We start from the raw sequence: 13,774 nt of genomic DNA, 5'->3' as shown, positions 1-13,774 counted from the left end.
GCAATTTTTAGGAATATCCCGGCCCCAGCGCCACCTAGCGATGAAAGTTTTAGTCGAAATATTTCACTTCAAGGTGCTGACATATGTTCCAAATGTGAACGAAATCGGTCCAGCCGTTTAATAGTTTAGTGACATTCAATATACTGAAAACTCTATGAAATTGTGAAATCGTGACGTCTCAGCATTCTTCATTTTTCGGCAACAACAACAAAAACTTTCAAATTTTTTTAAATCGAAAAACCTTCCAAACAGAAGGTCCAAAAAAGTACTTTTTACAGAATTGAAATCGGTTCAGCCGTTTGGTCAGGCATCGTTGTCATACGAAAAACATTTCATTTTTATATATAACCATTAAACAAAAAAAATAACAAAAATAGCTGAAACTGGTCACAATGTCGGGTCCCTATTATTTTTCATTTGTGGGCGTGTCCAACCCCGCCCACTTTTACATATTACAGTTTTTGCTCTTAACAGACCTTAGGGTAAAAATTGTATCCCGATATGTCCATTAAAAGTATTTTTGGCCGCTCTCCCCATATAAATGCAACCACTGTGCATCGGGAGGGAGAAAGGTATTTAGTCGCCGCTGCTATGCCGTAGCCATTCGGAGTATGTATTCTATTACATCTCCTCCGCAGTAGTTGCTTCATTTGCGTGTATATGCGGTTTCCTCTTCACTATGCGCGCTCCAATTGAAACATTCACGATTGTCTTTAAGGACTATGGGTTGTCAGACCCTAAAAAAGAGTGCCCTTTATTATAAAAATGGTTTTATTAAACGGTATTAAATGGTGTTCAAAAATGTTTGCCCGGGGCTTTCATACAATTTCATGGTCGTAAGTACTTTCGTTGTCGAGATATTTAAATATTTGTTGCTCGGTGGTGCACTTGTACCACCTCTTTGTACACAAGAGTTAATGAAGTGTTGAAAAGGCTGGCCTTTTGTAACCTTTTTTTTTTGGTCATTAAGCTTTTTATTTGGCCGATCTAGCTTTTTTATTTTTGAAGTCCAGACAACACTGATGATTGATATGAAAATATAACACACACACGCACATGTACGTGCATACCTACATACATATATACATACTTACTTATAAGAATTATTCGTAGGAATTTAAACACATTCGTACTTAAAAGCAAAACAAATAATGGACAAAAATAAAGCATACGTTGTGTATACATACATACATATAAGTTTATCATAATACATGGTACACACTTATCGATGTATGTATGTATGTATGTATGTTTACATATATACAAGGAAATCGAATTGCCTGCTCAACAGGTTAAGCTGCTTTAATAGTAAAAAATAATACTTTGGCGCTTACACTTTAGCTAAGTTTTTGGCCGAGCTTCTCATCCAATTTGTGACGTGCGTCCTGATTTTCTAGCACAAATGGCGGGGCTTACAATTTTAAGCAGCCTCCGAACGGTGTTTTTAATTTAGATGTTGATTGGACCAGGAATAGAACTTGGGGATTACGGAGTGGCAGTGAGCACCTCTAACCACACAGCCACAGCGGCCGCCCCCGTTTTAGTTGCTTTAACGACATGAAATTTAAAGACTATTGAAGAAATGAGGAAGCCAATTTTCTCAGACTGGATTTAACGATTATAAAAGCGTATGTTATACATATATATATATATTGTTTACTGGTCAATAATCAACGGTTCATTTCAGGTAAATATACTACACACATAAATAAATACAAGCACATGTATGTATGTATGTAAATGCGCCTAGAGTGAGTAATGAATTTGTGTTTTTGCGAACCCCCCTGCGAAAACCGCGACTACACCAAAGAGTACTCCCTAAGGGTCTAGGAGTGGACCAAAATTTACAGAAATGTATGTATATAAAAACGTAGTTGAATTAACATGGCGATGTATGTCCTAGGGGAGGACCATATATTCCAACGGTGCCCAAAACTACTCCAACGGATTACTGGTGTACCTATTTACCTCTTGGCAACACAGCTCAATAAACATCGTATAGTGATTATGATTGTGGGGATACTCCAAACACGATATTGATATATGTACATGCACACATACATAAATACTCGTAATCAGCTGTCCATGCCGTTAACAAATAGTGGTGCGCACCACTTTTGCCCCTGTGGTAGAATCGCTTACCTCATCAACACGTTTTAAATTTTCGCACCATCGCACAAAGCGAGCAAACGTGAATTGCAAATGACAGTCAAAATAAAGCAAAGAAAAAAAAACTTACGTATATGCATACATAATACAAAACATGTTTATTGCTTAAGCTATAGCGCCTGCCGACTTCATCATTTGCGCGGCCTGCGCGGCTCAGACGCAGCTCAACTCAAGCCAATGGAACATTTTTCAAACCACTTTTGTACGAGAAAGTCCAATGTCTGTTAGCCAGCGCGTGAAAGCAGCGTTAATATTTATGTTTTAACAAAATTTGAATGTACACGCGTATATTTTTCGAAATACCTATCTGTGAAAGCGGGAATTAAAAAAATGAAGTACGGATACTAAACGGAAAAATATTGATTTAAGTAAGAAATATCTGAACTGTTATCGCAAAAGATGAATCACTCAAAAACCGGCCGTTGACAGCGATATCGTGTTAAATGAAATTGCAAACTAATACAACAACTATATGTATATGTACATAAAAGTATAAGTGACAACAATACAATCGAATCACCCAAGTTCTGGGCAAGATGATACTCATCTCAACGCTAATCGGCAATTGGGAAAAGCTAACTGTCAGCAGTCATGCCAATTTGGCGGTGCTGATGTTTCTCTTTATGGTTTGCGCTTTTGAGGTGGTTTTGTTGAAGCTAACCACTATCGGTTCCAGCACAGCTAACGGCTTTGGACGCAGTAACACAGCGGATGATGACTCGAGTGAATACGAGGAGGATATTTACTATGAAGACTTGCGTAACAATTACGAACACTGGGCGCGAAGACGAATGCGCTACCGGCATCGAGTGCAGCGGCAGGAACAGGAAATGCTGCGCCGATTTCGTGAGCAAGAGCAGCAGCGACAGCGAAATCAAGGGAGCATTTGTTAAATATGCGCTAAATATTTGCGGAGGAGGCAATCAAAGTCTACATAATGCCGCCCCAGGGCAAGAGCGAAAAGATGAGCAACTGTGGGTGCAGTGTCGGCGAAGAATGTGCAAAAATGTGACTGAGAAACTATTATACATATACATACGTACATACATACATACATATGTATGTATGCATACACTATAAGAAAACTATTTGCTAAAATAAAGTTATAAATCCATAGTATGTACGAATATTGGCATGCATTTTTATGTCCAGAAATTTTTTTTTTTGTCGTAAGTACCAAAAATCCTATTCTGTTCAGCTACCAAAAATCCGGGTAGGTACATGAAATGTTCGCAAACATAATACATACATAAATTTGATGGCCATTTTACAACATTTTTTTTTTTATTATTCAATCCTGAACGGTTTACCGGCTATCGCGATAAAATTTTGGCGACAGTGATCGAGTATGCTTGCAATGATTTCGTAAGTTGGTTCTATATATCTCGTTAGGTGGCACAGGAATGGATATTTTTGATAGGCAGAGTTCATGCTTCGTTTGTGAGTTTATACCTGCATATGTATGTATGTATGTAATACATATATTTACATACATTTATAAAAATCGTTGCATCATGTGGCCCATTTGTGCCATATTAGTGTACATACTTACAAAATGCTCCTCTGTAATGCCGTAGCGGACCAACTCGTTTCTCTACGCCAGCTTATTGTTACCCGTTTATTGCCCGTATTTTAACGATCGTTATCACTATACGATACGATGTCTATTGGGCTGTGTTGCCAAGAGGTATCTAGGTACTTCATCCCTTGATGTAATGCAGAGATGGAGTATATGGTCGTGCCCTAGGACATCGCAATTCCAATTAGACCACATTTTTATATGCATTTCGGTTAATTTTGGTGGATTCTTTGAGCCTTAGAGAGTAACTACTATTTACATGCCTGCATGGAGTAATAATAATAGATTGGCGCTTACACATTGTGTTTGGCCGAGCTTATCCTCCGATTTGTGGCGTGCGCTTCGATGTTGTCACACACAGGTGAGGGACCTATAGTTTTACGCAGACTCCGAACCTCGATTTTATTTTTATAAGAAACTGTTTTTCATGGGGTAAATACACTCGGTGGTCATTGCCTGCCGAGGGGCGACAGCTATTAGAAAAAAATATTTTTTTTTTGATGTTGGGTTGAACCGGGCTTGAACCCAGGCCCTGCGGAATGGTAGCGCGCACGGCCAACCACCACACCACCGCCTCCGCGCGTACATGGAGTAGCGATTTTTTCAGGGTATGGACCTTCCGCATTAATTTTAACATTAGCATTCGCAATAATCTGTGCGGAGCTTGTGCGAATGTTGTGCAAGTCGTGACTAATCAAGAAATTGTTTATGCACTGATTGTGATCCAATTCGGCTGCCATCACTTTGAAAGCAGAATTTTCTTCGAAATTTTCATCCCTGGAAATTGATAAAAGAATCGATAACAAAATCGATAAATATCGATAACAAAATCGATGAATATCTATAACAAAATCGGTAAATATCAATAACAAAATCGATAAATATCGCTAACAAAGTCGATAAGAATCGATAACAAAATCGATAAATATCGCTAACAAAATCGACGAATATCGATAACAAAATCGGTAAATATCGATAAGAAAATCGATAAATATCGATAACAAAATCGTTAAATATCGATAACAAAACCGATAAAAATATCGATTATTATATCGATAAGTCTCGGGAAACCCGAAAATCTCTAAAATCCCAAAACAGTTCCCAGATTGAGTCTCTGTGTCTCTCTCTCTATCCTTTCCTCTTTAATTACCTTTATTTTAATCTTTCTTCCCTTATCTTCATCTTTACTTTTATCGGTATCCTCATCCTCCTCTTTGTCTTTATTTTTATGTTTATCATTTTCTTCAAATACATATTCCCCTTCACCTTAGCCCTTATATAAGTGAAGTGTTTAAATTTACCTTGGTCTTCATTTTTGCCTATATCTTTACGCATCTTTGTTTTTGTTTTTATATTTACCTTTACCTTTATCCTTTTCTTTATCTATGTAAGTACTCACCTTTACTTTCATTCTTGTATTGGTCTTTTTCTAAGTGTTATTCTTTAACCTTTTATTCGCAAATTTTTGTTAAATTAATACCATATGCATACACACAAGAAGCACTTGTTTCAGTCCCAACCATTTCCGTTGCACCATTCCCATTGCACCATTTCCGTTGCATCATTTCCGTTGTACCATTTCCGTGTGCAATTTCCGTTGAATTTGCCAATTTACTCCCAACCAACCAACCGCCGCTAATTCGATTTCGAAACGAGCCCAAAAAATATATTCGATAAATTTAATTTCTCGAGTTCGTCCCGAATTCGATACGATGCCACCCGCGCTTTTTTGTTTATTGGGTTTCTATTTCTGCAACAACTTCCACATTTAAATTATGCAACACAAGCTGCGATGCAGCTGCTAAGATGCATGCAATGCGAAACTTACGACACAAACTTCAAATGTGGTGCGGGATGTTAAAAACTGTGTTTGTCAATAAAAACAACAAAAACTATTACACAGCTAGCAGCATAACTTTCACATTCGTCTACCATCTACCGAGCGATGTGACTTGCAGACAACCGGTCTTTGAATTTACGTACACTTTTTGGTTTTTTATAAAATATTTCGAAACTGGAAAAAATCATGTACATCAAAAATATTATGTAGATGTTGAAAATAAACTCTAAAGACCTTTCATTCCGTAAAGTTAGTTCCTTAAGTATAAATATATAAAGTAAAGTGATGCAGTGCCTAAGGCCATAAAAAAGTAGTATAATGTCTAACATACATACATATCTTGAAAGTGGTCGCTTATGTTCAGATTATCTCCATCCAAAGTGGTTTCACACGATCAGCCCAATACTTAATACTCCCGGGGAGATCGTTCTCCGAGAATTTGCTTCCCCCAAAAAAGAAATCCTCCAATAATTAATTCCCAGGGAGTAGCATTTTCCCGAACATTTGGGAGGAGAAAATTTGAATTTCGAAAAACCTATTTGACAATTTTTTGACACCTCAACTCCGACCTTTAATATAAAAAATGGTCAGGGAATTTTTATTATTGATAGGAGGAAAGGGGAAAAAGAGAAAACTCCCAGGGAGTTTCTGTTCAGAATCGGCCTATAGATGCCACTTTTTACATATGGAAAGGCAGCATACCGTGTAAACACGAATAAAACACAAAGTAGAGACAAGGTCATCTGTTGGGTTTATTTCGTTTTCAAAGCTATAAATTTAACAGACAGATACAAATATACTAACGACCAAGGTTAGAGATACGACAAGCCGAAATCAGAGTAAATAACATGAAAAATCGCAGCAGAATATAAAATTCTGTAATAGATTTTTATACATCGTTCGTTTACATACATATATTTAGATATACATATATAATAAAAATACGAAAATTTAGTTAATTATTTTTAAATAACTTATTTATGTCATAAATTAAAAATTACACATGCCTGCGAAATTTAACTGTATTTGCCCCTACCGATAATTATGGACCTCTAGCAATACATCGGTGAAAACTGCATTCAAATCCATGCATTCGTTTTCGAGTGATGCGCGTGCAAACATACAGACAGACAGGCAGACAGACAGACAGGCAGACAAAAATTCTAAAAATGGTTGATTTGGCTGCTGGTGCTCTAATAAAGACCCGCCACATAAATTTTTCTTTAATATCTATAATGTACAGACATCGACCTGTTACAATTTTATTACATATATGTACAGATTACTACAATAAATATGCATACATGTCTGTTGTTTAACATAGTAAAAAGTATATTATTTAATTGTCCATTGCAGCAAAATCGGTGAAAGACGAATTTTTAGGAGGGGATCAAAAAACGAAAATAACTGCAATGTTTGTTCCGGCCAAATCAAACAAGTTGATTCCAACAGGTAAGCAATTGTGTGAGATTATTTCTTCTATATTTTTTTTTGTGGCAACTGCTAATTTGGTTTTGTGTGCCCTTTGCAACTACTAATTGAATGTACATACATATCGCTCGTTCGCTGGAAAACGTGAAAAAATTAAAAATCGGAGAAAACTGGTTTACAATTTTTTTAGCCAGGTTTTTCCATTTGGAAATTAAACAAAAATACATACAATAATTATAATCATAAAATTTAACTCGGAGGTTCCTTATCGCCTGTTAATAAATTGCCTCATGTAAATGCATCTTTAGCTTAGCATTAGAGTATGCTAGTGTGCCAATAGCCCAGCCCGCAGAGAAACGTAAATTTTGGCGACAGTGCGGTCTCGTACAATTCGCCGTATCCGGAAACTTACAGAAACCGACCACAATTTTCGTTCATTTAGGTATCCAAAAACGTTCGACGCGTTCGAATAGATGAAAGCAATAATTGTATGTAAAAGGGTCAAGAAACAAATTGCCATTATTTCGCGTGTGTGTCCAAGGAATTTTGACATTTTTTATACCTCACAGCCTGTTGCCTCACTCTTTCCTCAAGAAATAATGGAACGGGCATATATTTCTGTTGCAAACCTGGGTTGCCCTGTGCTCTTTTTTCACAAAAAACTTTAGAAAACCGTAGTAGAAAGCGTAGCAAATTTCTTAAGAACTGCGTACTGCCTCCAGAAAATTTGACACAAGAAAATTTCTTAGCCATTTCTTGTACGTCATTCTATATGGAGTTTTTGCTTTTCTTGAGAGCTGCATGCTGGCATTTAAGCTGAACATTTGAAAGCATCTATACATCGGCAGTGACTGAAGGTGCAGAGGAGTTTGCCTGTTTGTTAGTTTTCCGAAGGTGCCGGGTTCGAATTCCGTCAGGCGCTTTCTTAATTTTTTATTTTTTTTTTCGATCCATGAAAAAGCATCTGCGAAGTGAGAAGAGCGTATCGAACTAAAATTTCAATCAGACGAATTTCAGAAAACAGCCAAAAGTGTATCCGTTTAAAAACAATTATCGGTACTTGTCTCTACATACATACGTTTCTGCCTCACACTTTAGTGGAAAAACGCATCGTCAAAGTATCCGAAAACGGAATCGGTAAGCGGACAAAAATCCGCATTTCATCCACTCTTTTTCATTTTTCGGATGCATTTTCGGATTTTTTGATGGCTGGGAGCTTTTGCATGCTGTCACGCTCTCATCGTTATGCTCTCGCTTTTAAGGTAAATGCAATGTTTACGCTCTTTGCCGGCTAAATAAATAAGAAATAAAATTTATTTGTGATTTGATTCGTCCACCAAATAAAAAATACATTTTATTTGTGATTTGATTTGCATTGGAAAAAACTCGAAACTGTTTGCGTCACATAAAAAAATATTTTTTTTGGTTGGAAAATCACGAATCAAATTTATTTTTTCGGCAAATCAGCGCTTAGCATTCCAATTTAGATATGGCTGTAATAGTTGTTGGGGAAATACATAGCTTTGCGTATAAAGTATAACCACGACTATGTATGTTTCGAAATCGATGCTTATCTATGCAATGCAATGCTAAGTATGCGTAACACTTAACTGCCTATATATAGCATATCTCAAAAAAAAGTGAATTTTCAGGAGACGCGTTAAAGCTTTCAAATCGACTATAACATAGAAACAAATCTAAATTATTTTCAGTATAATCTCTTGGTATAATGAATAACTCTCCATCATTGACTCAAATGTGCCATTTTTATACCCGAGCGCACTTGTGTACAAGGGTATATTAATTTTGTTCACATAACGGTTGTTTGTAACAGCCAAAACGAATCGAGATAGATATAGACAAATGTATACATAAATGATCAGAATGAAAAGAGAAATCGATTAAGCCATGTCTGTCTGTCCGTCCATCTGTCCGTCTGTCCGTCCGTGTACACGATAACTCGAGCAAAAATTGAGATATCTCAACGAAATATGGTATGTAGGTTTCCATTTATCCAAGGTAGGTTGGTATTGAAAATGGGCGAAATCGGACTGTAACCACGCCCACTTCCCATATAACGGTAATTTCCAGAAATACGAAAACTGCGATATTTTAGTAACTACTGGAGATTATTCACTCAAAATTAATATTTACAATAAGTTTTAGATGAAAAATAAGAATATTATAAATTTTCGGAAAACGGGCGTAGCCACGCCCACTTATGGTTACATGTGTATATCTTGGTAACCGCTGCACCAATTTCTTCCAAACTTGGCACAGTTGTTGGCCTTGGTACAGCATACTAAATGGCGGAAAATTTAAAAAGTCGGACAATAACCACGCCCACATCCCATATAACGGTAATTTAGAGAAATACAAAATCTTCGATAAATCAGTAAATATTAAAAGCTTGCAACAATTCTTTACCAAGAAATACGTTAATGGTAAAATTTTGGAAAACGGGCGTGGCACCGCCCACTTATGATCACATATATGTATATCGGTAACCGTTCTACCAATTTGTACCAAACTCGGTATTTTTATTGTGCTTGCCACATAAAAGCAAAACGTTGAAAATTATTGAAATCGGACTAAAATTACGGCCGCTTTTCATATAACGGTAAATTTCGGAAATGCTTGAAACTTCAATATTTCGAAATTTAAGGACGCTAATTTACTCCAAATTGATACACCCCGGCTTACCATCTAGCGGTAGCTTTCGAAAAGGTTAAAAAACATATATTTAATACTTGCGCCGGGTATTTATTGTTCGGCTCCACCCGAACTTACACTTTCTTACTTGTTTGAGTTGTAATAGTGCTTTTAGTAAATACCCGAAAGCTAATTTAATATTTTTAAGCTATACACAACTTGATATATTCCAAAAGCGACATGCATAGACCTCTGCTAAATTTCATCTAGCCCTCTGATAAACTTTTAACTTTTTCTTATAATTTTAAGCTTTGTCACGTGTTACTTATGCAACAGAAGAATATGTCGTGGTGCGAATTGCTCGATTTGGTTGGCGAAATCGGGACAATGGGAATGCCAATTATGTAACTCCTCGAAGGAGTCGCTAGCACATACTCAGTCTTGGGTTGCCGAGCAAATGAGTTTCAATCATCAGAAGCTTGTTAGTCCTCTGAGAGCGCGAAGTGAAATTTACATACCGATTGGCGATTTTAATGAAAGTTCCATACGTAAGTATATGTAGCAAAAAGCTACAAGCTTTTGTTTCGCGAACAAGTAGATAAAGCACATAAGCAAATATTGAAACTGCATATTTCTAATAGATTTCTACTTAATTGCAGATTTTGAAAGTGTTAGCCAAGTGGGTATGAATCTTGATGTCATCCCCGCCGAGCAAAAGCTTAAAATACGAGAGTATGTGGAGGAAGTGGTGGCCAAGTTGTTGGGTGGTTCACTGGATCAAATACGCGTCAATCAATTGTCGAAAAGTGAGACTTGTAAGTATATGCATGGATTAGAATTGGATTTTTTAGTTCACTCATAGTGCGTTCAGCTCAATGAACTAGCTCTTCTGAGTCTTTGATCGTTCACCTAATTGAACTACAGTTCACCTAATTGAACTAGTTCGGTAGTAGGAGCTGAGTTACAAAACAACAAAAATGTATGTTTTATAACACATATATACATAATAGAATGCAATAACGACACAATCCAGTGGTCTTCATTCATTCGTCTTTCTCCAAAATCACGAAAGGATTTTTATAGAAACTCGGCAGTGTGTTCATTTAATTTTCTTTTATTCAATTTTGCCTTCGAAATGCGAGAAAATTGCGCATCGCTTTTACATCGGAAAGAGAAAGTCTTTTGTTAAACAACAAATCTCAAAGACTCAACAAAAATACTTACTCTATAACGCAAATTACACTAAACGATGTAAAACATTGAAAATTAAATGAAATAAAATGTCTTTTTAGCGCGAATTCCGATTAGCTGTTTATTTATGCCCTTACAACGATATGTGTTGTAAAATTACATTCCCATTTTTATTGGAGTGTTGCCTCAGAAAGCTTTGGTTCACTTTAGTGATCGAACTAATGAACTAGTTCAATTGAAAGATCTGGCTCTTCCGCTCTTTAGTTCAAGTTAGCTCCCCAAGCCTAGTATGTATGTATGTGATTACAGATTATCTGTATTTAGCATAATTTTAAGATAGTTCATACACACACGTCACCGAATTCCGACATACTATAAATATCTTTAGTAAGTATAGTTTAGAAAGAGCGTAACTCACATCTTCGCTGAAATACAAAAAGCCCTAACTAACTAAAAATCCAAAACTCACTTGATTGATTGATTATTGATGCATTTCATCGGATTATAAGTCCCTACATTGTTTTATGCAATAAAAAATTTTAATTAGTTCTGTTTTTTTTTTGCATTGAGCGACGATGTGAGATACGCGTTTACATACTTATACCATACTATGCCTGGTATTCAATACCCTCTGTCTTCAATTTTCACAAAAATCGACACTGATGATATAAGGTCTTGTTAGAAGCATTTACTATTGGTTTACAAAGTTCAAATGTGGTCAGAGTTAAGTCCCAGATGGGTTCTAACATCAGAAAGTTGTTTTTGTGAAAAGTGTAGATAATTAGAGTATTCACACTTTCACATTTTTTTCGTTAACTATATATAAAAATATACTGGATTCTATATAATAAACCATATAAATCAAAGTTCACAACTTTGTGCACAATTTACGAAAATTTTACAAATTTCAAAAAAAAATTATCAAAATTTTAAACTTTTTATTCATAAAATCTACTTTTATATGAAAAAAAATACGCAATACCCTCGAAAAAAGATTTCAATAATCAACGGGATTTTTCAGAATTTTATAACTTCCGCATTATTACCCTAAAATTGAATAGGCTACAAAACTGCATACCTAAGAAGTTTCTAAAAATTCTGAGAAAGCGAACAATTTTAATGGATTTTTTTGAAATTTGTTAAACTTTCTTGAATTGTGCACAAAGTTTAAAATTTTGGCTGTCTGCTATATATTTATTAAATATTAAGGAAAAAAAATTATTACGGAAAACATTGTGAATATTGTAAAAAAGAAAAGTGTGCTATTTACGTACATTTGTGTGTATTTTATTGCTACGCCTAAATGTTTTTAATTATTTGTTTTAATTTGGAAACGCTGAAAGTATCGCTTGAGAGACTGGCCATTGTATACTTTATATTTAGAAGAAAGTTGAATAAAATATTTTCATTTTATTTGTTCCCGAATAAATTACTTACTTCATGAACTACTCAACTCTAATACAAATGAGTTTTCTAATGTATCTCACCTCTCGTTTTAAATATTCACATATGGACATGGACCATACAGACTTACAGCTCTTTGAGCGATATCACTCAAAACTGAGTAACATTTTTATCAACTTGGAAAATGAGTTGAGCAATAAAGCTCTTAATGGAGGTGAGTTTGCTGGTAAAAGTTTTCCAAGAAGCTTTTTAAACCAGTTCTCTATTATAACTATTTAAAGCGTATTTCGAATTTTGATGCTTGCGATCGATTGAGGATGCTTCTAAAGTTATGCATTGCTCCAATGAATAATAAATAGCATGCTTTCGTTAATTGTAAATTAATTGTAAATTAATTAAATGTAGCACTATTCTGATTTGCATGTAATTTACTCGTATTAAACTTGCTGGCTGGCTGGCTGGCTGGCTGGCCGTATATGTAGCCATTAGGTGACACTTCGTATGGCTAAGTATTAATTATACGCCAAGGCAAACCCTCTTTGCTGTGTGATAGGCTGTAATTATTTTGCGGAGTTTTGTTGTGGAAATTCAACTGGGATTTCATACCAAAAGACCTTCATTGTATTATCGCTCGTATCTGCTCTGCCATAAAATTAATAGTAAATAAGTAATAATACATACATACATACTTATGTATATCTAGTAAATTCAGTTAGAACACCATTCAAAACATTTAAAGTAAATCAACCCTTTAGCTCTTTGTGGAACGTTTGAACTATCACACATTGCATATGTACATAGTGGCCATATTTACACACGTACATATGTACATTAGACAATTTCTGCAGCAAAGAAAATATGGAAATTTTCCATTTGGACGTAATGTAGAAACATTCATCTTCGTTGCTTAAGCAGGGATAACACGATTTGTATATTTGTACAGATTTGTACATTTGACAGTTACAGAGTGGGTGAATAACTCAGTGAGAGGGGAGACCAGTATGTTTGCATGTATGTATATAAAAAAATATTTATTGGACCAAAAAGTAGTGGGTCAAGTCTGTGGCCAATGGTAATCAACTATTACCACCTCCGCATGGTTGTAAGCCATGCAGAGTCCGCAGAATGCTCCGGAAGCAGTGTCCGGAGGATGCATCCGACTAGGCAGAGCATACCTTGAAGTGCCATCTTATTGAAACTTAAGAAAGTTCAATTACTTGGCAGTTGAGAAGTGCATGTGCAAAAATTTCCTAAATTGTATAAAGGAAATTTTTGCACATGCAGCAGTACATAGCATGTATTTAGGCGCCTGGTGTTAGCAGACGCGCCTAAACAGTGGGTTTGCTTGGACATTGGAAAATATTGGGCCACTTGCATAAAAAATGAGCTTAAGCTCCGACTCGGTTTTCAGTACAAATTCTTCAGTCTAAGCTCACTCCATCAGTGCAAAAGTTGAGTCTGAGCTTAAGCTCACCTTTTATGCATGAGGCCCATTGTTTCAACTCCCC

The 13,774-nt window shown here is 35.9% G+C and overlaps 3 protein-coding genes across 3 annotated transcripts in view; all 3 read left to right on the top strand.

Moving 5' to 3' along the window:
* Window positions 1-12,571, top strand: part of LOC118743529 — a 34,393-nt gene extending 21,822 nt beyond the window's left edge. Inside the window, exons 3-6 of the mRNA XM_036476267.1 lie at window positions 6,945-7,040; window positions 9,981-10,219; window positions 10,331-10,486; window positions 12,391-12,571. Coding sequence (XP_036332160.1) covers window positions 6,945-7,040; window positions 9,981-10,219; window positions 10,331-10,486; window positions 12,391-12,545 — 646 coding nt within the window. The 3' untranslated portion in view covers window positions 12,546-12,571. The remainder of the gene's footprint in view (window positions 1-6,944; window positions 7,041-9,980; window positions 10,220-10,330; window positions 10,487-12,390) is intronic.
* The window catches only part of LOC118743528, a gene marked incomplete in the record, with an annotated part of 154,325 nt that overhangs the window by 96,218 nt on the left and 44,333 nt on the right, over window positions 1-13,774 (top strand).
* Window positions 2,073-3,298, top strand: LOC118743531. Its single transcript, XM_036476270.1, has one exon. The coding sequence runs from the start codon at window positions 2,706-2,708 to the stop codon at window positions 3,060-3,062; it is 357 nt and encodes a 118-aa protein (XP_036332163.1). The 5' UTR covers window positions 2,073-2,705; the 3' UTR covers window positions 3,063-3,298.

Source organism: Rhagoletis pomonella, unplaced genomic scaffold (genome assembly GCF_013731165.1).
Source record: "Rhagoletis pomonella isolate Grant_MI unplaced genomic scaffold, Rhpom_1.0 Rhpom_scaffold_00007, whole genome shotgun sequence".
Lineage (NCBI taxonomy): Eukaryota > Metazoa > Arthropoda > Insecta > Diptera > Tephritidae > Rhagoletis > Rhagoletis pomonella.
This window is presented reverse-complemented; position numbering and strand designations above follow the sequence as displayed.